The following is a 25,891-nucleotide window of genomic DNA, read 5'->3' on the forward strand; positions in this document are numbered from 1 at the left end:
CTGCTTATATAGGAGGAGGAGGAACTCTGATGCAAGTGTTTTATCTAAACACTGACAATGCAGGATCGGTAGATTTACCCTGCAAGAGAGAGAGAGAGAGAGAGAGAGAGAGAGAGAGAGAGAAAGAGAGAGAGAGAGAGAGAGAGAGAGAGATAGAGAGAGAGAGAGAGAGAGAGAGAGAGAGGGAGACGGGGTGGGGTGCGGGTAAGGGGGGGGAGAGAAATGTGGAGAAAGGAAGAGAAGAGGTGAGTGGGTGGGTGGACTACGCCCCACCTGTGTTTCACTGTCACATGTTTAGCAGGCTCAAGATTCAAGATTTAGTTTATTGTAATTTCTTTGTGTACTACCATAATTAAAAAACGAAATACTGTTCCTCGCAACCCAGAGCAATACCACAAGAAAGCATCAAATAGAAACAAAAATGTATATGCATATAAAATATTAAATCTAAAATATCTTAAAGCCAATTAGGATGAGGTACTAAAGAAATATAAAAAAAAATAAAAGCGTCAGCTAAATGACCAAATGTAAAAAATTTAAATGTAATCATTGATTGAGTGTCTTATATGTCGACCTAGTATATTTCTAGGTCGACATATAAGACACTCAATCAATGATTACATTTAAATTTTTTACATTTGGTCATTTAGCTGACGCTTTTATCCAAAGCGACATACAAGTTCTGTATGACAAGTACAGATTAAATAATTTAAGTGATTAAATAAAATCTGTTAGCAGCACAGTTAATTAAAGTGCGTTGGTAAGAAAGTTTTTCACTTCAATGTTGGCATTATGTTGGGGGGGTCATAGTCTGTTCATAATCCAGAAACTGGGTAGAAACTGTCGCATCCTTCTGGATTTGGCACAGGCTGTCGAGGTGTAGGTGTATAGACAGATCTGCGAGTGTGGGAACATCTAAGGTGCTGAGTCATATCCCTCCTCCTGGTCCAATCAATGGGCCAGACAACACTGCTCCTTCTTGCCGTGCTAGCGTTAGAGCCTCGCATATATAAAGGAGGCACAGTAGCTATGGAGCTACAGTCGCTGTGAGAGCCATACGCTCTGCACCTGCACACATACAGATGACCGGTTACGGCAGCTCCAGTGGCAACTCCAGCGGATTCCGATCTCAGTCCTGGTCCCAAGCAAATCCAGACTCCACAATGACGACCTCTTACAAGAGGAGCCTGAACCTGCCTGTGTCCCGTGCCTACAACTCCACGGTGCTCAGTTCCATCGACAGAGTTGATTACAGTCAAACCTCAATTATGAATGGAGACTACAGGCGCTCCAATGAAAAAGAGCAGCTCCACGGGCTTAACGACCGCTTCGCCGGTTACATTGACAAGGTGCACTACCTGGAGCAGCAGAACCAGCAGATTGAGGCAGAGATTGAGGCGCTGCGGCAGAAGCAGGTGTCTCGGACCCAGCTGGGTGATCTCTATGACCAGGAGCTGCAGGAGCTGCGCTCCATGTTGGAGCAGATCCACCACGAGAAGACGCAGATACAGCTTGACACCGATCACATTGAGGAGGACACCCAGCGGCTTAGGGACCGCTTCGACGTGGAAGCCCGCATCCGGGAAGATACAGAGGCCATCATCCGTGTCCTGGGGAAGGAAATGGGCGACTCTGAGTTGGTGAAGTTTGAGATGGAGAAGAAAGTGAATTCGCTACAGGATGAGATCGCCTTCATCCGCAATAACCACGAGGATGAGGTGAACGACCTCCTTGCCCAGGTGCAGGCGTCACAGGTGACCATGGAGAGGAAAGACTTCCAGAAGGCAGATATCACCGAGGCGCTCCGGGAGATCCGTTCTCAGCTGGAGGGATACTCCAACCAGAACCTGCAGCAGGCGGAGAACCAGTTCCTGTGCCGCTACACCAAGCTCACGGAGGCTGCAGAGCAAAATAAAGACGCCATCAAGTCCGCCCGTGATGAGATAACAGACTACCGTCGCCAGCTCCAATCAAAGACGGTGGAGTTAGAGTCTGTCTGCGGGACCAGAGAGTCGCTGGAGAGGCAGCTGAATGACATCGAGGACCGCCACAACAACGACCTGTACAGATTGGAGGTAAGAGAACAATTTAGAGAAGGTTATTATTGGAGCAGAATAGTTTTTCATCACATGCATAATGTGGATAACTTAGCCCATGGCTTATATATAGTAATAACTAGTATTAGCAGTAATCAACAACAATACTAGCCTACTACTACTACTACTACTACTACTACTACTACTACTACTACTACTACTACTACTACTACTACTACTACTACTACTACTACTACTACTACTACTACTACTACTACTACTACTACTACTACTACTACTACTACTACTACTACTAGTAATCATAATAATTGATTAAATATTCTCTTTAGTTTTCTTCAAGGTTAAAGCAGACTAATTTGGGTCTGGATTGATTTTATTTATTAAGTGCAACTCATATACAGTAGAAGCTTCTTCAATTGTTTCTATTTGCTGAACAAAAGGAAGGTGCAAACCTGCATGCAGACGCGCATTATGACATTTATACAAATGTAAAATTAAACATAATTACCTCACTCAGGGCAGTGATATATTTTTTACATAATGTGCCCTTCCTTTATCTATCCTTTTCTCATCACCCTGCCTTGTTCTCCTCCTCTGTTCTCCTGCTCTGTTCTCCTGCTCTGTTCTCCTCCTCTGTCCTCCTCCTCTGTTCTCCTCTGTTCTCCTGCTCTGTTCTCCTGCTCTGTTCTCCTCCTCTGTTCTCTTCCTCTGTTCTCCTGCTCTGTTCTCCTCCTCTGTTCTCCTGCTCTGTTCTCCTGCTCTGTTCTCTTGCTCACTAACGCATCACGCTTGGTGTTTCCCCAGGAGTCTATTCACCAGCTGGACAATGAGCTCAAGGGCACCAAGTGGGAGATGGCGCGTCATCTCCGTGAGTACCAGGACCTGCTCAACGTCAAGATGGCCTTGGACATCGAGATCGCAGCATACAGGTATACAGGTCTCAGACCAGCACTTATACCTCTCCAAAAAGTTTAACTCACTCAGTTGTTTTGATTTGAGTTTAAAAAAAATTATTATCCTCATATGGACCTTTTAAAAGCCATTTAGAGCCAATTGCAAGTTCATATATATTAAATCTAACGGTTGTTTATGGGGGATCATTGTATATGACTTGTATTTTTGTTTTCCCATCAGGAATCTCCTAGAAGGAGAGGAAACTCACTTCAACACGTTCCCTTACCGCCAGGCCGTCACCTCCAAGGTCCACAAGTCTAAGTCTGAGTCCAAGCTGAAGGTCCAGCACAAGTTTGTGGAGGAGATCATCGAGGAGACCACAGTGGAGGATGACAAGGAGAACCTGGATGAGGCCCTGGCAGAGATAGCACAAGAGCTGTCTGCCAAACAGGGAGGTGGAGAAGATGAGGGAGAGGAGGAAGGAGAAGAGGAGGGAGAACATGGTGGAGAGGGAGATGATGCAGGAGGTGAGGAAGAAGAGGGAGAAAGAGAGGGCAGAGATGAGAGAGAAACGTGTGATGATGAAGTGGGAGGTGATGGAAAAGAGGAAGAGGAAGGAGAGGAGGCAGAAGTTGAGGAAACTGTGTTATGCTTTAAGGCCCCAGAGTCAAAGGCCTTTCCTGACCAAGAGAAGGCAGGAGACAAAGAGGGCAATGGAGAAGAAGAGGAGGCAGCAGCAGAGGAGGATGAAGAGGATGATGGGGATAAGGACGAAAATGCAGGGAGTGACAAAGGATCCAAAAGCGAAGATGAGAAGGAGGATGAGAGAAAAGAGATGGCAGATCAAGGCAAAAAAGCAGAGAGCGAAACAGATGAAAAGGCAAGAGACACATCAGACATGGCAGCCGTAGTCAAGACAGAAACGTCTGCTGAGCCTGAAGCCAAGAAGGAAGAGGCTAAAACAGAGGCTCCAAAGTCTCTCAAATCTGAATCCCCTAAGATCGGATCTCCTAAGACTGAATCTCCCAAGCTCGGATCTCCTAAATCGGAATCTCCCAAGCTTGTATCTCCCAAGTCTGAATCTCCTAAGCTCGGATCTCCTAAGTCTGAATGTCCTAAGCTCAGATCTCCCAAGTCTCAATCTCCCAAGCTCGTATCTCCCAAGTCTGAATCTCCCCAGCTCGGATCCCCTAAATCTGAATCTCCCAAGCTCGGATCTCCCAAGTCTGAATCTCCCCAGCTCGGATCCCCTAAGTCTGATTCTCCAAAGCTCAGATCTCCCAAGTCTGAATCGCCCAAGTCTGAATCTCCTAAAATCGTATCTCCTAAGTCTGAATCTCCCAAACTCAAATCTCCTAACTCTGAATATCCTAAACTTGTATCACCAAAGTCTGAATCTCCCAAGATTGGATCTCCTAAATCTGAATCTCCAAAGATTGGATCCCCTAAGTCAGAATCTCCCAAGCTTGGATCTCATACGCCTGAATCTCCCAAGCTTGGATCCCCTAAATCTGAATCTCCCAAGCTCGGATCCCCTAAATCTGAATCTCCCAAGCTCGGATCTCCCAAGTCTGAATCTCTCAAGCTTGGATCCCCTAAATCTGAATCTCCCAAGCTCGGATCTCCCAAGTCTGAATCTCCTGAACTCGGATATCCTAAGTCTGAATCTCCCCAGCTCGGATCTCCCAAGTCTGAATCTCCTGAACTCGGATATCATAAGTCTGATTCTCCCAAGCTCGGTACTCCTAAGTCTGAGTCTCCTAAGCTTGTATCTCCTATGTCTGAATCTCCCAAGCTTGGATCCGCTAAATCTGAATCTCCCAAGTCTGAATCTCCTGAACTCAGATCTCCTAAGTTTGAATCTCCCCAGCTCGGATCTCCTAAGTCTGATTCTCCCCAGCTTGTATCTCCTAAGTCTGAATCCCCTAATCTCGGATCTCCTAAGTCTGAATCTCCCAAGCTCGTATCTGCCAAGTCTGAATCTCCTAAAATCATATCTCCTATGTCTGAATCTCCCAAGCTTGTATCTCCTATGTCTGAATCTCCCAAGCTCGTATCACCTAAGTCTGAATCTCCCAAGATTGGATCTCCTACGCCTGAATCTCCCAAGCTCGGATCTCCCAAGTCTGAATCTCCTGAACTCAGATATCCTAAGTCTGAATCTCCCAACCTCGGATATCCCAAGTCTGATTATCCTAAGCTTGTATCTCCTAAGTCTGAATCTCCCACACTCAGATCTCCTAAGTCTGAATCTCCTAAGCTTGGATCTCCTAAGTCTGAATCTCCCAAGCTTGTATCTCCCAAGTCTGAATCTGCTAAGAACGTATCTCCTATGTCCGAATCTCCCAAGCTTGTATCTCCCAAGTCAGAATCTCCCAAGCTTGGATCTCCTACGCCTGAATCTCCCAAGATCGGATCTCCCAAGTCTGAATCTCCCAAGCTCGTATCTCCTAAGTCTGAATCTCCCAAGCTCGGTACTCCTAAGTCTGAATCTCCTAAGCTTGTATCTCCTATGTTTGAATCTCCCAAGCTTGGATCCGCTAAATCTGAATCTCCCAAGTCTGAATCTCCTGAACTCAGATCTCCTAAGTTTGAATCTCCCAAGCTCGGATCTCCTAAGTCTGAATCTCCCAAGCTTGTATCTCCCAAGTCTGAATCTCCTAAGATCATATCTCCCAAGTCTGAATCTCCTAAGATCGTACCTCCTATGTCTGAATCTCCCAAGCTTGTATCTCCCAAGTCTGAATCTCCTAAGATCGTATCTCCTATATCTGAATCTCCCAAGCTCGTATCACCTAAGTCTGAATCTCCCAAGATTGGATCCCCTAAATCTGAATCTCCCAAGCTCGGATCTCCCAAGTCTGATTCTCCTAAGCTCGGATCTCCTAATTCTGAATTCCCCACACTCGGATATCATAAGTCAGAATCTCCCCAGCTCGGATCACCTACGTCTGAATCTCCCAAGCTCGGATCTCTTAAGTCTGAATCTCCCAAGCTCGGATCTCTCAAGTCAGAGCCTGAATCTCCTAAGCTCGCATCACCTAAGTCTGAATCTCCTAAACTTGTATCTCCTAAGTCTGAATCTCCAAAGCTTGGATCCCTTAAGTCTGAATCTCCCACGCTCGGATCTCCCAAGTCTGAATCCCCTGAACTCGGATATCCTAAGCCTGAACCTTCTAAGCTTGTATCTCCTAAATCTGAATCTCTCAAGCTTGCACCTCCTAAGTCTGAATCTCCCAGGTCTGTATCCCCAAAGCATGAGTCACCTAAGGCTGATTCTACTAAGTCTGAATCCCCAAAACCTGTCTCCTCAAAGCTAGAGGCTCCTAAGACGGAGAAATCAGAGAGTGATTCAGCAGAAGTCAAGAAGGCAGAGAAGAAAGATGCTGCCATGAATGGAGATGTGGAGAAGAGTGTCCCTCAGGACAAGGGAAATAAGGATGAAGGGAAGGAAGAAGATGATGTCATCGCTAACAGGCTAGATGAGAGCCCTGTCAAAGAAGACCCTGGTCAGAAGGTGGTGACAGTGGAGACCATCACCACTGGAGAAGATGGGGCCAAGCATGTCACCAAATCTGCCACCGTCACCGAGACACTCAAGGAGGTGGAGGACGTCATGCAGGAGAAGATGGTCTCCATCAAGAAGACAGAGAAGCACTCCACTCACTCTATCAAGCAGGTGACAGAGACAGAGTGAGCACGCTTCAGCCAACCAACCCAGAGAAGGAGGACGAGGAGGGAGGGGCAGAGGAAGAAACAATGACAAACAATCAAACCAGAACTACAGTAACATAACACAAAAGGGGTGACAGTGGCTCGGGAGGTAGAGCAGTCATCTAGTAAGCCAGAGGTTCCTGGTTCGATTCCCGCTCCTCCCAGGCAGCGTTACAAAGTGTCCTTGAGCAAGATACTTAACCCCTAACTGCTCCTGATGAGCAGGTTGGCACCTTGCATGGTTCCCTCTGCCGTCACTGTCTAAATGTGTGAGTGAATGGGTAAAATGTGAGGGACAAATTGTAAAGCGCTTTAGATAAATGGTAAATGCACCATTTACTGTTTACCAAATCATACAGCTAGAGTGATGTAATGAAGATAACCACTCTCATACATACATTACAAAGCTTAGAAAGAAGCCAACATTTAACATTAAAAAAAAGAATGCCTTTAAAAGCTTTAAATGGGCATCACTGCAGATGCAGTCGGGAGTGTGTGAGTGAGACATTCTATTATATTCTTTCTTTCTGCATTCACAGGTAGGCGTACAGGTGGGATGCGTCTGCATAGCTCAGGGGAGGCGAATCTCTTCCTCTCTTACACTATGTTTGTATGTATGGAATGTATAGTAAATATATATATGCGGGTGGGTGTGAGAGTGAGAAATGTTTAGTAAGTACCCAAAAGCAACTAAAGCTTATATAAACCTGAAGAAACTCCTAGCCTTAACCATGCTTTTCTATCAGTGTTTATTATGTTTACCTAATGAGTGCAATTGAAAAGATGTACTTGTAAATGTTCAAACATGCATTCTTGTATGAATGGGATGGACTTGAATTCTATTACCAAACAGAAACGAGGTGCTACTGTTTGCAAACCCATGTCTTTACTCACCATGAACGACTTCCCAACAGCATTTCCTCAATAAATGTCACACTGAAATAAAAAAAATAAATAAAAAAGAATCAGTCTCTGATTGTGCTTTACTGTTGAAAAAAATATGTTGGCTACTTGTAGATACATTGGTCATAGACCCATTTCAAATACATAATTGTGTGTGTGTTTGTAGAATACATTTGTTGAATGATGGCTTCATTAAAGGTTGATTTAATTATAAGTAATTTATAAAAGATTTACCAAACCTGTATAGGAAGGTAAACTCATTGCAACCATAGGAATATTCCATGTAACCTGTGTACGGTCTTTCTGCATAAACTGTATCTGAACTGTATTAGAAAGGACTCCCCGTGTAGATTCTCTGTGGGAATTAAAGCACAATCTAAGCACACAATAAAACAGATTGGAGCTGAGGCCGTTATATTGGTGGGGAGTCATAGGCCACCAGGGGGCGGTGCTCAGGTGATCATATGATCAGCACCACCCAGGGGGCGGTGCTCAGGTGATCATGTGATCAGCACCACCCAGGGGGCGGTGCTCAAGTGATGATATGATCAGCGCCACCCAGGGCGGTGCTCAAGTGATGATATGATCAGCACCACCCAGGGGGCGGTGCTCAAGTGATCATATGATCAGCACCACCCAGGGCGGTGCTCAGGTGATGATATGATCAGCACCACCCAGGGGGGTGCTCAGGTGATGATATGATCAGCACAGGAGCACAGCTCCTGGTATGACATGGCCTTGATTCCCTTATTTCTTGGAGCCTCAGACTCAGCATCTTTTTAAAAAGGGGTATGTGCCTAGTGCTGCATGGACCACCCAGCACGGTGCTCAGGTGATGGTATGATCAGCATGGCCCACCCAGGACGGTGCTCAGGTGATGGTATGATCAGCATGGACCACCCAGGACAGTGCTCAGGTGATGGTATGATCAGCATGGACCACCCAGGAAAGTGCTCAGATGATGGTATGATCAGCATGGACCACCCAGGACAGTGCTCAGGTGATGGTATGATCAGCATGGACCACCCAGGACGGTGCTCAGGTGATGGTATGATCAGCATGGACCACCCAGGACGGTGCTCAGGTGATGGTATGATCAGCATGGACCACCCAGGAAAGTGCTCAGATGATGGTATGATCAGCATGGACCACCCAGCACGGTGCTCAGGTGATGGTATGTGCCTAGTGCTGCATGGCCCACCCAGGACGGTGCTCAGGTGATGGTATGATCAGCATGGACCACCCAGGACAGTGCTCAGGTGATGGTATGATCAGCATGGACCACCCAGGACAGTGCTCAGGTGATGGTATGATCAGCATGGACCACCCAGCACGGTGCTCAGGTGATGGTATGATCAGCATGGACCACCCAGCACGGTGCTCAGGTGATGGTATGATCAGCATTGAGAGAAATCAGTGTTTTTCAATGTATGTAATGTATATTGGGGAAGATGACAGCATCTAAAGGGGCCAGGTCAGAGAGGTCGAAATGTGCATGGTGACAGTGGGGGAGGCGGTTCAGAGGCACGCAGGAGTCAGTGTGAGCAGCACACTGAGCAGCGAGCAGAATGTTTGCATTCCATCAGAACATCAACAGCTGATAAGAACTGCAGCAGGCACAGGAGCGAGGGAGAGGGTTGGACATTAATGAAACAGACGTTTACAATGTGTGTTTAAAGGTTAAAGCTGTTGTCATGGCAGCGTCACATATTAACCAGAGGAGTGGCGGGCCTGTCGTTGCTATGGCGAGAATATAGAAAAGTAAGTTCTTTCCGGGTGTAAGTCAGACTAAGAACGACCGAGATACGAGCCACACAGAAGAGAAGAAACCATCAGAGACTCTCATCCCTCTCACCCTCGCCGGTGGGGGGGGGGGGGGGGGGGGGGGGGGAATGCCACATCATCATTAGCTTCGGCTAACGGGAGAAGGGTTCTGGCTAACGACAAGGCCTGAGCCACTATTGGACTGAACAGACGATAGCAAGGACAATACAATCTGATAACATCTGATTATGAGGTTTTGTTTATGAAATAAACAACATTTTACAGAGAAAGGTATTCCACTGTCAAGGGTCGAATTCTTACGAAGGTGGTGAATTATTATGGTTACGGGATTGCATTAGAGGGGAATGACGAAGATTATACAGCCAGTATGAGGAGACGTCCAAGAAACATCAAACAAACACAACGCAGAGTCAGTGGATGGAGAGATGATAACACAAGCCAAACAGACAAAGACGTGATACTGGCTGATTGATCAGAATCTAACAGTTGGTGCCAGTTGCTGGATATTTGCAAAAGATAGAATCTAACAGTTGTTGCCGTTGACAGCCGGATTTGCAACAGATAAGAACAACGGAAAAAGACTTTTCAATAATGGGGCGACAGTGAACAACAGCCATCGTATGGGAGAATCAGTGGGAGAATCATGAAGCGAGGCCGGCCAGCCCTGGGGGAGAGCGTCAAGTCGAGCGGTCATGAGGCGCGAACCAGCGCTGTAGGAGAAAGATGTGAGTTCACTTGCACCCACGGTTGTTTGATCTTTAAGCCAAATAAAGAACCATAGTGCATCCGTAAACATAATTAGTTTGACACAGAGAGAACGCCAGCTGTAATAATAGATGTGAAGACAAACAGAGTGTTGTTTTGAATACCGAGAGGTTTATCTACAGAGATATGAATGAGTGATCTGGCGGGAGGGAGTGATGTGTAGTACAGAGAGAGGCAGGCTGCACGGTTTTGGTTTTGGGAGAGTCCCAGCAAGATGAGGAGAGGGGGGGACGGCTGAAACCAGACGGAAAAATTGTTATGGCGGGACTGGTATGACAAGACCGTCGCCATGAGACGGCTCACCTTAGACTGGTGCTGTGGTCTCAAGACGGCCGGAATTTGTTATGACAGGAGGAAAGCCGAAAGGAGATTTACCTTAAAGTATGTATTATGTCCAATCAGGCAAGAGTTTTGTCCGGGATAAGCGTCCCCTGATATGGATAGAAAAGAGAGGAGAACAGCTGTGTTTTTAGGCCTTTGAAAGGAGGGCAGCGGCCGTTTGTTTAAGAGAGTAGCCATCTTCACAGAGACAGCAGAATCGTGAGCGTAAGATAGTATGAGAGACAGAGTCAATCAAGAGCGAGAGAGTGATTGAGGCATTAAAGGGACAGTGAAAAAAAAAGGTCGGCAGTTAGGCACAGAGACAAGATGGCCGCAAAGAGCCACGAGGAGGCCGACACCAGATAAGGAGAGAATGTCAACAAAACTGAGCAGACAAGATGGCCGTAAGGCTCCACGAGGAGAAGAATGAACGAGAGACACGTCAGCTAAAGTACTCCAGACTGAGTTGGCCGCCATCTAGGGGTGGGAGTGGGGAAATGTCTCTGCAACCCTTTAGTGGCGGAGGGGGGTAGTGCAGGGGAGTTTATCAGGAAATGATGACAGAGTGATTCCATAGGTCTCTACTACCATCTGGTGGCGGAGTGGGGGAGTGATTCAAGTTAGGACACTGGAACAAGTAGGAGAAGAGTTTAATTATACAATGGATTAAATAAGAACCGCACAGAGAGATGAGGTGCAGTTAATTAAATAGGTTAATTATGGAATAAAGAGGGAGTTTAATTTCCAGTGGCGCCTTCTCACACCTGATGAATAGGCAAGAGTTTTCAGAAGACACAGTCACCAGAAAGAACTGGCGCGTGCTGGGGGTCAAGCTGGGACGAAGATAGAGTTGCGCGGAGTGGGTATCGTTAGCTGCTGGTGTCATGACGGAAGACGACAAACAGGGACAGATATGGGTGTGGAGAAGGTGGTAGACTAATAGAAAAACAAGGGAAAGTTGTGTACAGAAGACTGCTGGTGTTGTTTTCTGCTTTCAGAGTCTGGAGATGACCGACAGCGGTGGAGACGACCAGGAGACAGACTGGAGGAGGAGGCAGCTGAGCAGCAGGGGCCAGGCACCGCAGCCTGGTAGACAGACCATCTATGATGAGAGGGAGGAGACGGCGGCGGTGGGAGAGCACTGAGGCAGAGCTGATGAGACGGTGGGCCAGCTGGGGAGATGTGGAGAGGACAGCCAGAGACACTGAGGCAGTAGCAGACCAGAGGAGACACTTTTGCCTAGGGCACCGCGCCCTGGAATGGGGACCAGCTCAGGAAGGGAGCCGTCTCTGACGGGGCCCTTGCCCTAGAAGACGGGACCGGCCCAAGATGGGGGGATGTACTGTAATAGAGGGAAGGGAGCGCCCTGATAGACGTTGGGTGTACCTGAGTAAGGGGGGCCAAAGGAGTTAGGTGTGTTGTCTGAAAAGTTGCAAATCTGTGTCTCTCTCTTTCTTCTCTCTCTCTCTCCCGCTCCCCCCCTCTCTCTATCTCTCTCTCTCTCTCTCTCTCTCTCGCTCTCCTCCCTGACCGTTGTTTATCCCCTCTGGTTTAGGTGTGATGCGTGTAATGGATGACAATCGGCGGGTACAGATCCATTAATGAACTATTGTGTTGACATTGATTTAATGTACAAAAAAGGAGTCGTGTACGTTAAAAGGACAGCCGAGTATGATTAAAAAACCAAGTAGTCTGTTGATTCTGAAGGTTGATTAGAATCAAAGGGGGGAATGAGAGAAATCAGTGTTTTTCAATGTATGTAATGTATATTGGGGAAGATGACAGCATCTAAAGGGGCCAGGTCAGAGAGGTCGAAATGTGCATGGTGACAGTGGGGGAGGCGGTTCAGAGGCAAGCAGGAGTCAGTGTGAGCAGCACATTGAGCAGCGAGCAGAATGTTTGCATTCCATCAGAACATCAACAGCTGATAAGAACTGCAGCAGGCACAGGAGCGAGGGTGAGGGTTGGACATTAATGAAACAGACGTTTAAAATGTGTGTTTAAAGGTTAAAGCTGTTGTCATGGCAGCGTCACATAGTAACCAGAGGAGGGGCGGGCCTGTCGTTGCTATGGCGAGAATATAGAAAAGTAAGTTCTTTCCGGGTGTAAGTCAGACTAAGAATGACCGAGATACGAGCCACACAGAAGAGAAGAAACCATCAGAGACTCTCATCCCTCTCACCCTCGCCGGTGGGGGGGGGGAATTACACATCATCATTAGCTTCGGCTAACGGGAGAAGGGTTCTGGCTAACGACAAGGCCTGAGCCACTATTGGACTGAACAGACGATAGCAAGGACAATACAATCTGATAACATCTGATTATGAGGTTTTGTTTATGAAATAAACAACGTTTTTCCGAGAAAGGTATTCCACTGTCAAGGGTCGAATTCTTACGAAGGTGGTGAATTATTATGGTTACGGGATTGCATTAGAGGGGAATGACGAAGATTATACAGCCAGTATGAGGAGACGTCCAAGAAACAAACAAACAAACACAACGCAGAGTCAGTGGATGGAGAGATGATAACACAAGCCAAACAGACAAAGACGTGATACTGGCTGATTGATCAGAATCTAACAGCATGGACCACCCAGGACAGTGCTCAGGTGATGGTATGATCAGCATGGACCACCCAGGACAGTGCTCAGGTGATGGTATGATCAGCATGGACCACCCAGCACGGTGCTCAGGTGATGGTATGATCAGCATGGACTCAACTCACTATGAATTGAAAATGGGGGACCCTGATGTAAACAAGACAAACGTCTTTCTCTGGTCTGCATCCCCTTAACAATTGTGTGTATTGAACCGTACTGTATTGTACCCATTCTGCAATCTGTTAAATAAAGTTTTCAATCAATCAATCAATCAATCAATCAATCAATCAATCAATCAATCAATCAATCAATCAATCAATCAATCTCTCTTGGATTCCAGTAATGAATCTGGATGTAGTACAACCAGGCGCCCGATAGAGGGCATCAAAGACCGTGAATCAAATCTACTGTAAATACAGTTACTTCGCATTTTAGACGTTTAGACGTTCACAGACAGGCAAAGAAACAATATTTATTTAGTTTTACAGTATTTTATGCCAATAACGTTGAGGTTTGTTCGACCTGTGAGATAGAAACACGACATTCCAGTCAATGCTTGTATGACATTTTTTTTATTTAGCTAATAATAACACTTAACCAGGTGTTGTCCTGCCCTCTTTATTGCAGACTGATGAATGTATCTTACCCAGGTGTTGCCCTGCCCTCTTTATGGCAGACTGAAGAAGGGTTATTTTGTACAGAACTATGAACCATTAAAAATCTGAGAGAATTCTTTGCATCCTGAAACCTCAGTGTGGACATTCCTTTTGTTAATATCAGTGTGTGAGCACTTTCTCTATTCTGTAGCCGAGTCCCAACTGCAAAACTGCAAAATTACTGTATTACCCTGTATTACTGTCATACACTTTTACTATTATGTATGTAGACTATTCTGTTTACATGTGATGTATTGTATATTGTATACATGCACTTTTATTATGTTCTTGTGTGATGTATCGCACATTTTATTGCTGTCTGATATATTGGAAATGTTATTGCTGTCATCTTGGCCAGGTCTCCCTTGCAAAAGAGATCTTGTATCTCAATGGGACTTCCTGGTTAAATAAAGGTTAATTTATTTAAACATTTAATTAAAATTTTTTATATATATATTTTATGGGAGAGTGGGGTAAGTAGTGCAAATCTTTACTTAAAGTGCCTTTAAAGCAAGGGGATTACAGTAATGCCCCCAACAAAAATATGTACACATAGTTTAGGATGTTGTGCATCCCTGGGGACAATCACTTTGGATCTTAAATAAACTGTTTCAGAAATATAGCTTTAGAAAAAAAAGTGGTTTTGTGGTACAGTTTGCCCCCGGTGCGGGGTAAATTGTGACATTAGAGAGAATACACTGGGGTAAATTGTGCCATTGATAATTGTAAGTAAAACAGATAATTTTTATCTCAAAAGCGGTAAAAGCATCCTGCAGATCTTCATCTCCTTTCCAACCTGACATATAGTCTTCCCCTGTTGCACCTTTTTCACTGCTCTTTCCAACTCCTCAAGAGGAGTTGAAACCCTGTCTGTCTTCCATTTGTATCTGCGTGGCATGATGGATTTTGGTCTAAAATTAAGAATATCACATATCGTTTTAGTGATCAAATGTAAGAATACAATGTACAATAACAATAAAATACAATAAAGTAATATATATAGTTAATAATTATAAGTTGGGGCAACTTAATTATGCGGCTGGGTGGCGTAGCGGAGATTGCGCTCGTCACCAATGCAAGAGACTCCGGTATCGAATCCCAGTCTCAGCATTGCCTACGGCTTGGGCCGGCCGTCGTACTGGCTCATTTGGCAGAGTCAGCGGGTGGAAGTCGATGGGTGGGGATTGGACGTTGTGGACGGCGACTCCTACAGGTCGGTTGGCTTCCTGTCTCTGCTGTGCAGGTGTCACCCAACCGACCTGTATGGGTCGCTGTCCACAACGTCCAATCCCCACCCATCGACTTCCACCCGCTGACTCTGCCAAATGAGCCAGTACGACGGCCGGCCCAAGCCGTAGGCAATGCTGAGACTGGGATTCGATACCGGAGTCTCTTGCATTGGTGACGAGCGCAATCTCCGCTACGCCACCCAGCCGCAATTCAGACTTTCTTTAGTGGTGTTGAGAATTAAACACAATACATCCATGTAGATAGTAGATAAAAGAAAACTCAACATACACACAGATTTCTACAGACAGAATTATATCAAGTGCTGATATTTCCACTCCAAGACATTTCTCAAGACATATGCTACCATTGCTTGCTCAGAAAAATTTAATATTACCTAAACATAAATCTGTCTCTTTACTGGGGGTTGACATCTTATTACAATGTAAAATGTATTATTTTCACTCCAAGTCACATTCGATTCATCATGGCAGCAGAAAGTAAGCAGAAAGATTCTTCTCTGTTGAAATTTTTTGTTCATTATATAATGATTCTGAGTAAGTAAAATATAATTAAATTACGTACCGTCGCCCAGGAGATCTAAAGTTAATTTCACTCTATGTTAATCTGCTCACTTGTGATATGAAGCAAGCAAAGTGCAGCAGTACATACTGTATACAGACAGGAACCAACAAACGCTACCATACATACTTGGTACAGTACGTATAGGAAATAGGACTATAGGGGATTAAATACAATTTTGAACTAAACCCTTTAAATATATTGTTATCGTTTCCCTGTTAGATAGAATGGCTTGATTGGTATTTCTGTGACTTTGGAATTTCTCCTAGACTTAGTTTAAAATCTATGGAGTTCTAAAAATGTTTTGATCTTCCAATCACAATGCTTGCTTTCTTCCGAGGGAAGCAATAGTTGTGATTGGAGGATCAAGAAAAGAGAGCAGGGTTTGGGATTCCTTTGTGACTGATGCCCTACTCCTACTGTATCGAAAATGCCATAACATTTTTATTTTACATTAAATATATGTATTGGACCTGTTGATATTACATACATCACAGTGATGAATCTAGTACATTCTTTGATTGAGAGACTAATTAATCAATCACACACTGTTTTGTGGAGTTCAAAAGGTGTTTATTTAACCATCAGAAACCACACACTCACAGTCTCACATGAAGACACAGCACAATTATTTTCACAAGATTACACTGCAGCGATTGTGTAACCATTTTATTGACTTCTATGAAAGTTGGCAAGCAATTAACCTTGATTTGATACAGTAATTGATTCTATTAGACCATGTTGTACTGACCACCATGTTAAACTTGAGAAGTTAAATGCAGGTGTTACTGTATATGTAACTGGATGGTCTTGTTGTGACTGGAGGTTGTAGTGAGTCTACCAGCTTACTTCTTACTCTTGGTCTTCTCAGTTTCATCTTTCTTCTTTTCTTCTTTAGCAGGATTTTCACTCTTTACCTCAGGTTGGGCTTCCTTTTCCTCGTCCTTCTCTTCTTTGGTATCTGCTTTTTCCTCTTTCGTTTTGTCCTTCTCGTCTTCTTTGTCGTCTTCTTTGTCATCCATCTGCTCGTCGTTCTTATCGTCTCCTTTGTCGTCTTTCTTCATATCAACGCTATCCTCTTCCTTCTCTTCCTCTTTGTTGTCACCTCCTTCCTTTTCTTCTACTTCATCTGCCTCCTCCTTGCCTTCCTGAGCCTCCTCTCCCTCTCCTTTGTCCTCCTCTTTCTCTCCTTCGTCTTCAGCTGTTTCTGCAAATCCCTCCTTATCAGCATCATCACCGCCTGTATCAAAAGAAACAAAGGGAATATTTTGTTAGTGTCAGACGTCAACAGTTATTCAGACTATTTCCTCTCACAAATAAACATGTGTCATGAAGACAGGTGCTGACCTTCTCCTTTAGTCTCCTCTCCTTTAGTCTCCTCTCCATCTTCCTTCTCATCTCCACCCTCCTCCTTCTCCTCTTCCTCCTTTGCCTCCTCCTCCTCTTCCTCAGGTGGGCTGGCCTCTTCCTGCTGTGCCTGGCTTGTGGAGATGATCTCCTCTGAGGTGTTGAAGGTGGTGCTGAGGAGGTGTGATGACATCATCAGGTAGGGGGCGCTAGAGCTCAGACTGGTGAAGGGTCGGGTGTAGGAGGGTGTGGCCGACAGGGTGTGGCTGTACATACTGGACATGCCCCCAGCCACTCCCACACTGAAATGAGACTCCTCCCCATCGAGCAGCTGCCTGCAAAGGTGGAGATCATAGGAGAGACAGATGCTGAACACTTTTATTGTCAATTATCATGGTAGCATGTCTCAGTGGGTTTCACAGACCGACAAAGGACCCATCATATCAAGGTTTAAATACAGTAAAATAGTAATTACCGCATTTATTATTAGCTTTGTTGTTAACACTTTATTGTCCTTGAGACAGATTAGAAAATTATTCCACATTTGATAATGAATGGATTTGAATGATCTTGAAATAATTAAATTTACATGTATTTTTCTCAGTCCTTCATTCCGTGCCTCTTACCTATATGCAGCGATCTCAATCTCCAGGGCCATCTTAACATTGAGAAGGTCCTGATATTCCTTCAGGTAATGGGCCATCTCCTGCTTGGTGCCTCCTAGTTCATTCTCCAGCTGACCAATCGTCTCCTATAAGAAAATAAAGTACAATAATAATACTTTATATAAATTACTTTAGAAATCAATTAAGCCTAGACACTTTCACATCATATATTAAGCCATTTTTGTTACCAAAGATTATAGATTTATTTAGTTATTTGTATGACGATCATGAGAGGTTCCTATCGTAGATTCTAAATGCTAATTCCAAACACAGAAAATACACATAAGTGTATTATTAAGCATAAGTCATGCACCTGCAGTACCACTACTGACCTGCATGTCGATGACCTCGGCGCTCTGCTTGTCTTCTACATCATGTAGCTGTTTCTCCAGAGACTCGTTGAGACCTCTGCAAGCATCGATCTCCAGGAGACAGGACTGAAGCTGACGCCGGAATTCTCCAGCCTCATCCTTGGATCTTTTAACAGTGTCAGTGTGCTGGGCAACGCTCTCTGTCAGGGAACCCACCTTCCCTCTGAACCACTCTTCAGCAGACTGCATGTTCCTGGCTGCCAGCCTCTCATATTGGGACCGGATGTCCTTCAGAGCCCCAGAGAGGTCTGGTGCAGTGGCCTTAGTCTCCACTGCCACCTGAGCCCCCAGCTTAACCTGGGCCTGGAGCTCCACCACCTCCCCCTCATGGATCCTCTTGAGGAACGTCAGCTCGTCCAGCAGACTCTCCACCCTCTTCTCCGTCTCAGCCCTGGCTAAGGCAGCATCGTCTGCCCCACGTCGGCCCTCCATCAGCCAGCCCTCTGCCTCCTCTCGAGCCAGTACCTCTTCCTCATAATGGGTCTGCAAGGTGCTGAGAGTCTGCTCCATGTGCTCCCTCTGTCCTAGGGCTGCCTGCTGCTCAGCCCTGGCCTCATCCACAGCGCCCCTCAGGGCCCGGGCCTCCTGCTCGTACAGCGCCCGCAGGCAGGATGGCTCAGTGTGCCTCTGCCTGAGCATCAGGAGTTCTGCCTCCAGGGCCCGGTTCCGATGTTCCAGGTCCCGCACACGCTCAATGAATCCGGCGAAGCGGTCATTGAGGCCCTGCAGCTGGGCATGCTCTTGGGTACGCACGGTGCGGAACTCAGAGCTGATCTGGGCCGCCTGGCTGAGCTGCAGCTCCACGGAGGAGGAGGAGGCCCGTGAGGAGGAGGGGAGGAGCGCCCGGCCGGGAGAGGAGTACTGCAGACGGGAGGAGGAGAGGGGGGAGGTGTGGGAGGAGTAGACCGAGCGGGACCTCCCCATGGTCCCCACAGCTCGGGGGGTGGCCTCTACATTCCATCGTCGGTATGAGGAGGTGGCGTAGTAGGGGTCATAACTGATGCTGCTCATGGCTGTGTGTGATGTGAGGATAGGCTGCTCTCCTTCTCCTCTGTCTGGATGTGAAGTTGTGTGAGGAGCTCAAGTTGAAGCCTGAACTGCTCGCTGCTGCAGTGACTCCTGCTTATATAGGAGGAGGAGGAACTCTGATGAACTCCTGCTTTATCTAAACACTGACAATGCAGGATCAATAGGCTTACCCTGCAAGAGAGAGAGTGAAAGAGATAGAGAGAGAGAGAGAGAGAGAGAGAGAGAGAGAGAGAGAGAGAGAGAGAGAGAGAGAGAGAGAGAGAGAGAGAGAGAGAGAGAGAGAGAGAGAGAGAGAGAGAGAGAGCAAAGAGAAACGTGGAGAGGCAGAGAAGATGTGGACTGTCTACGCCCCACTTGCATTTCACTGTATAATCTATAATCAGCCTCCCAGCCCAGAGCAGTAGTACAACAAGAAACGTTCAAGAAACAAAAATGTAAATGCATATAAAATATAAAATACCTAAAAAACAATTATAGGACGTATGAAAGACATATACTGTAGGTCGACATAAGACACTCAATCAATGATTAAATCAAATCAGTTAGCAGCACAGCTAATTTAAGTGCACTGGTGAGAAAGTGCATTTATTATTATGTTGGGGGGGGGGGGGGGGTCATAGTCTGTTCATAAGCCTGGTCGCCTGTGGGTAGAAACTGTGTGGATTTGGCACAAGCTATTGATGTGTAATGTAAGTGTAGAGACAGCTCTGCATAGGAGTGTGGGAGCATCTGAGGTGCTGAGTCATGCCCCTCCCTTGGTCCAATCACTGGGCCAGACAACACTGCTCGTTCTTGCAGTGCTAGCGTTAGAGCCTCGCATATATAAAGGAGAGACGGTAGCCATAGAGTTACAGTCGCTGTGAGAGCCATACACCCTGCACACATACACATATACAAATACACCCACACACTCGCTTCCACCTCCAGCACCGTACAGTACCTCTCATCCCCCATAGTCTGACTGGATGAGCTACCCGGTGGACACCATAGGGAGCCCCTTTAGGAGAACCATGGATAGTAGGACGACCGGTTACGGCTACAGCCGCTCCAGTGGCACCCCCTCCAGCGGATTCCGATCTCAGTCCTGGTCCCGGACAAGCCCTGGCTCCACGATGACCACGCCTTACAAGAGGAGCGTGAACGTGCCCGTGTCCCGTGCCTACAGCTCCACGATGCTCAGCTCTGCAGACAGCGTTGACAAGCGTTCCAACGAAAAGGAGCAGCTCCACGGGCTTAACGACCGCTTCGCTGGTTACATTGACAAGGTGCACTACCTGGAGCAGCAGAACCAGCAGATTGAGGCAGAGATTGAGGCGCTGCGGCAGAAGCAGGTGTCTCGGACCCAGCTGGGTGATCTCTATGACCAGGAGCTGGAAGAGCTGCGCTCCATGTTGGAGCAGATCCACCACGAGAAGACGCAGATACAGCTCGACACCGATCACATTGAGGAGGACACCCAGCGGCTTAAGGACCGCTTCGACGTGGAAGCCCGCATCCGGGAAGATACAGAGGCCATCATCCGTGTCCTGGGGAAAGAAATGTGCGACTCTGAGTTGGTGAAGTCCGAGATGGAGAAGAAAGTTCAGTCGCTGCAGGACGAGATCGCCTTCATCTGCAATAACCACGAGGAGGAGGTGAGCGACCTCCTTGCCCAGGTGCAGGCGTCCCAGGTGACCATGGAGAGGAAAGACTTCCAGAAGGCAGATATCACAGAGGCGCTCCGGGAGATCCGTTCTCAGCTGGAGGGATACTCCAACCAGAACCTGCAGCAGGCGGAGAACCAGTTTCTGTGCCGCTACACCAAGCTCACGGAGGCTGCAGAGCAAAATAAAGATGCCATCAAGTCCGCCCGTGATGAGATAACAGACTACCGTCGCCAGCTCCAATCAAAGACGGTGGAGTTGGAGTCTGTCTGTGGGACCAGAGAGTCACTGGAGAGGCAGCTGAATGACATTGAGGACCGCCACAACAACGACCTGTCCAGCTTGCAGGTAGGAGAACAATTTAGACATATTTTACAAGGGGAATGGAGCAAAATAGTTCATTCCCAAGTGTTATTAACTTATTTTTTTATCACATGCATAAATGTGGATAACTGATCATCATAGCTTATATAACAAATAGTAGTAGCAGTAATAACAACAATACTAGCCTACTATTACTATTACTACTAGTAGTAGTAGTAGTAGTAATAATAGTAGTAATAATAATACTAGGAAGAAGAAGAAGAGCAATAGCTGTTGTTTTTGTAGTAGTATAGTAGTAATAATAATAATAATAATAATGTAAATGTTCTCTTTAGTTTTCCTGAAGGTCAAGAGAGACTCACTTTCTTCAAAGCTTTTTCAATTGTTTCTTCAATTTCAATGTTAGTGACACAGTTTATTTGCTAGACAACAGGAATGTGCAAACATTCATGCACACATGCATTATGATATTTTTTTACAATTAACTTTAATATTCTTAACACTTTACATTTTATATTTAAACTATATTTATAGTAGCATAGAAACCAGTGTTTCAACCATATTTTGCTGTGTAATGCCGTGTCTGTGCGCATTATAGCGTTCAGTAATATTTTAAAACGTATTTTGGCAACAGCCGCTTGACGTGAAAGCCTTGTAATACAAGCTGGTAAGATATAGGGGGTTAAACGAGGACACAATACTGCAGACTGCCTTTCTTTTATCTTGCCGAGTCAGAGATGCGGGTCGATGCATTCATTGACGGTGTCCTTGCATCATCATCATCACACCACTGAAAAGTAGAGGGTGCCCTTGAGACACAGCATTCACCCTCTGAATAATGGTGTATCAGAGCAGCTTGCAAAATTTTGTGGTTATCAAGGATTTTGTTTAATTTTCCACTCTATCCAGTACATTCAAATGAAAACTGAGACGAAACATAAGCCTATCAACATTGAAACATAATGACCTCACTTAGGCAGAGTCTCAGAAAACTGCATGAGTTTGAATTTATTTTTGTACATAATACATATACTTATTTACTGTCACCCTGCTCTGTTCTCCTGCTCTGTTCTCCTGCTCTGTTCTCCTGCTCTGTTCTCTTGCTCTGTTTTCCTGCTCTGTTCTCCTCCTCTGTTCTCCTGATCTGTTCTCCTCCTCTGTTCTCCTGCCCTGTTCTCCTGCTCTGTTCTCCTGCTCTGTTCTCCTGCTCTGTTTTCCTGCTCTGTTCTCCTGCTCTGTTCTCCTCTTCTGTTTTCCTGCTCTGTTCTCCTGCTCTGTTCTCCTCCTCTGTTCTCCTCCTCTGTTCTCCTCCTCTGTTCTCCTGCTCTGTTCTCCTGCTCTGTTCTCCTGCTCTGTTCTCCTCCTCTGTTCTCCTTCTCTGTTCTCCTGCTCTGTTCTCCTTCTCTGTTCTCCTGCTCTGTTCTCCTTCTCTGTTCTCCTTCTCTGCTCACTAACACATCACACTTGGTGTTTCCCCAGGAGACCATTCACCAGCTGGACAATGAGCTCAAGGGCACCAAGTGGGAGATGGCGCGTCATCTTCGTGAGTACCAGGACCTGCTGAACGTCAAGATGGCCTTGGACATCGAGATCGCAGCATACAGGTATACAGGTCTCAGACCAGCACTTTTACCTCTCTGACAGTGGACACTCACTCAGTTATTTTGAGTTGAGTTTCAAACATGTAATTATCATACATAATACATTATGGACCTAACCATGACATTTTAAAAGTGATTTAGAGCCAATTGCAAGTTCATATATTTTAAATGTAAAGTTTGTTTATGGGGGGGATCATCGTATGACTTGTATTTTTGTTTTCCCATCAGGAATCTCCTAGAAGGAGAGGAAACTCACTTCAACACGTTCCCTTACCACCAGGCCGTCACCTCCACGGTCCACAAGTTTAAGTCTGAGCCGCCCAAGATGAAGGTCCAGCACAAGTTTGTGGAGGAGATCATCAAGGAGACCACAGTGGAGGATGACAAGGATAACCTGGATGAGGCCCTGGCAGAAATAGCACAAGAGCTGTCTACCCAACTGGGGGGTGGAGGAGATGAGGGAGCGGAGGAAGGGGAAGAGAAGGGAGAAGAAGAGGGAGAAGAGGAGGGAGAGGGAGATAATGCAGGGGAAGAGGGAGAAGATGTTGAGGAAGAAGAGAAAGGAGAGGAAGGAGAGGGAAAAGATGAAGGTGAAAAGGGTAATGATGAAGTGGGAGGCCATGAAGGAGAGGAAGAGGAAAGAGAGGAGGCAGAAGTTGAGGAAACTGTGTTATGCTCCAAGGCCCCAGAGTCAAAGGCCTCTCCTGACAAAGAGAAGGCAGGAGACAAAGAGGGCAGTGGAGGAGAAGAGGAGGCAGCAGGAGAGGAGGATGAAGAGGAGGGTGGGGATAAGAACGAAGATGCAGGAAGTGACAAAGGATCCAAAAGCGAAGATGAGAAGGAGGATGAAGGAAAAGAAGAGGCAGACAAAGAAGTAGAGAGTGAAAAAGACGAGAAGGCAGGAGACACATCAGACAAAGACAAGGCAGCCGTAGTCAAGACAGAAACCCCTGCTGAGTCTGCTGAGCCTGAAGCCAGGAAGGAAGAGTCTAAAACAGAGGCTCCAAAGTCTCTGAAATCTGAATCCCCCAAATCTGAATCCTCTAAACCCAAATCTCCTAAATCTGAATCTCCTAAACTCAGATCTCCTAAGTCTGAATCTCCCAAGCTTAGATCTCCTAAGTCTGAATCTCCCAAGCTCAGATCTCCTAAGTCTGAATCTCCTAAACTCGGATCTCCTAAGTCTGAATCTCCCAAGCTCGGATCTCCTAAATCTGAATCTCCCAAGCTTGGATCTCCTAAGTCTGAATCTCCCAAGCTTGGATCTCCTAAGTCTGAATCTCCTAAACTCAGATCTCCTAAGTCTGAATCTCCCAAGCTTGGATCTCCTAAATCTGAATCTCCCAAGCTCGGATCTCCTAAGTCTGAATCTCCCAAGCTCAGATCTCCTAAGTCTGAATCTCCTAAACTCGGATCTCCTAAGTCTGAATCTCCTAAACTTGGATCTCCTAAATCTGAATCTCCCAAGCTTGGATCTCCTAAGTCTGAATCTCCCAGGCCTGCACCCCTAAAGTCTGAGTCACCTAAGGCTGGTTTCAAGATTCAAGAGGTTATTCATCACATACATACCAGGGCATACAGTGATATGCGGGTGGCCATGCAAGCCGAGTCCCCAGAACTAGAGGCTCCTAAGGCAGAGAAATCAGAGAAAACAAGTGATTCAGCAGAGGACAAGGAGGCAGAGATGAAAGATGCTGCCATGACTGGAGATGTGGAGAAGAGTGTCCCTCAGGACAAGGGAAAGAAGGATGAGGGGAAGGAAGAAGATGATGTCATCACTAACGGGGTAGATGAGAGTCTTATCAAAGAAGACCCTGATCAGAAGGTGGTGATAACCAAGACAGTGGAGACCATCACCACTGGAGAAGATGGGGCCAAGCATGTCACCAAATCTGTCACCGTCACCGAGACACTCAAGGAGGTGGAAGACGTCATGCAGGAGAAGATGGTCTCCAGCAAGAAGACAGAGAAGCACTCCACTCACTCTATCAAGCAGGTGACAGAGACAGAGTGAGCACGCTTCAGCCAACCAACCCAGAGAAGGAGGAAGAGGAGGGAGGGGCAGAGGAACAAACAAACTAGAGTGATGCGGTCGGGAGTGTGTGAGTGAGACATTCTATTATATTCTTCCTTTCTGCATTCACTGGTCGGCGTACAAGTGTGATGCGTCTGCATAGCTCAGGGGAGGGGAATCTCTTCCTCTCTTACACTATGTTTTATATATGGAAGGGAGACACTTTGCACATGTAAATGTATAGTAAATATATATTATTCGGGTGGGTGTGAGAGTGAGAAATGTATAGTAAATATATATATATATATATTTGTTGGTGGGAAAGTGAGAAATGTTGAAGAGTTTTTTTGTTGAAGATAAAAGGGGGGCTCTACACAGACACCTGCTCTTTTGAAGAAGCCTTACTTGATATGGGAAGATACCAGCTGAGCCAAAAAGAAACTACTAACAAATACATAACAGACCGTGAAGAAAGAGAAAGACATTTGGTGCAATGAACTCATGACAACCAACATCCATTACCCAAAAGAAACTAAAGCTTAAATAAACCTGAAGAAACTCCTAGCCTTAATTAAACATGCTTTTTGTCAGTGTCTATTATGTTTACCTAATGAGTGCAATTAAAAAAATAAACTTGTAAATGAGCACACATGCATTCTTGTACTCATAGGATGGACTTGAATTTAATTACTGAACATAAATGAGGTGCTACTGTTTGCAACCCCATGTCTTTACTCACCATGAATGACTTCCCAGCAGCATTTGCTCAATAAATGTCACACTGAAGTAAAAAAAAAAGAATCAGTCTTGTGTCGTTTCCTGATTGTGTTTACTGTTAAGAAAGAATATGTAGTAGGCGGTTAGGTGGCCGAGCGGAGATTGCGTTCGTCACCAGCCCCGGAGCTGAGCTGGATTTGCCTGTTCGAATCCAGCTCACAGCTCCGGGGTTGTCACCAGCTTGGCTGGCCGTCTGCACTGATACAATTGGCTGTATCAGAGGGTGGGAGAAGCTGGCGGGGTGGGTCCGGGTCGTTGTAAACAGCGACTCCTACAGTTCGGTCGGGGCGCCTGCTAAGCGCGGATTGGACGTGAGGGGGATAGTGTGGTCCTCCCACACGCTACGCCCTCTCAATGAGAATCCGCGCTGCCAGGTGAAAATAAGCAGTGATTGGCTGGACGTGTGTCGGAGGAAGCACGTGGTAGCCTCCACTCTCCCAGATGATCTGACTGTGGGGGGTAAGTGCGCAGCGACCAGGAAGGGACTGGGAATTGGCATACGACTAACATTGGGATGGGAGAAAAATCGGAGGAAAATGGAGGGGGAAAAAGACCAAAAAAAAAAAAAAAAAATAATAATATGTAGTCTACTTGCTGACTTATAGGTCATAGACCC

The 25,891-nt window shown here is 46.0% G+C and overlaps 3 protein-coding genes across 3 annotated transcripts; 2 read left to right on the forward strand and 1 right to left on the reverse strand.

Annotated features, from left to right (window-relative positions):
• Window positions 1–1,082: 1,082 nt before the first annotated feature.
• On the forward strand, window positions 1,083–6,648 carry LOC311237029 (uncharacterized protein; the record flags this gene model as incomplete). The annotated part of the gene is made up of 4 exons (XM_084324836.1): window positions 1,083–2,075; window positions 2,862–2,986; window positions 3,192–4,719; window positions 5,557–6,648. 4 exons carry the CDS (start codon window positions 1,083–1,085, stop codon window positions 6,646–6,648), a joined length of 3,738 nt encoding a protein of 1,245 aa, XP_084180962.1.
• Window positions 6,649–16,349: 9,701 nt separating this feature from the next.
• LOC311237030 (neurofilament light polypeptide-like) lies at window positions 16,350–18,898 on the reverse strand (the record flags this gene model as incomplete). The annotated part of the gene is made up of 4 exons (XM_084324837.1): window positions 16,350–16,744; window positions 16,852–17,186; window positions 17,478–17,602; window positions 17,849–18,898. 4 exons carry the CDS (start codon window positions 18,896–18,898, stop codon window positions 16,350–16,352), a joined length of 1,905 nt encoding a protein of 634 aa, XP_084180963.1.
• A 983-nt stretch (window positions 18,899–19,881) lies between these two features.
• Window positions 19,882–24,498, forward strand: LOC311237499 (uncharacterized protein; the record flags this gene model as incomplete). The annotated part of the gene is made up of 3 exons (XM_084325419.1): window positions 19,882–20,907; window positions 22,363–22,487; window positions 22,713–24,498. The coding sequence occupies 3 exons, from the start codon at window positions 19,882–19,884 to the stop codon at window positions 24,496–24,498; spliced, it is 2,937 nt and encodes a 978-aa protein (XP_084181545.1).
• Window positions 24,499–25,891: the final 1,393 nt, after the last annotated feature.

The sequence above is a fragment of the Notolepis coatsorum genome, assembly GCF_963971535.1.
Source record: "Notolepis coatsorum genome assembly, chromosome: 11".
NCBI classification, from domain to species: Eukaryota; Metazoa; Chordata; class Actinopteri; order Aulopiformes; family Paralepididae; genus Notolepis; species Notolepis coatsorum.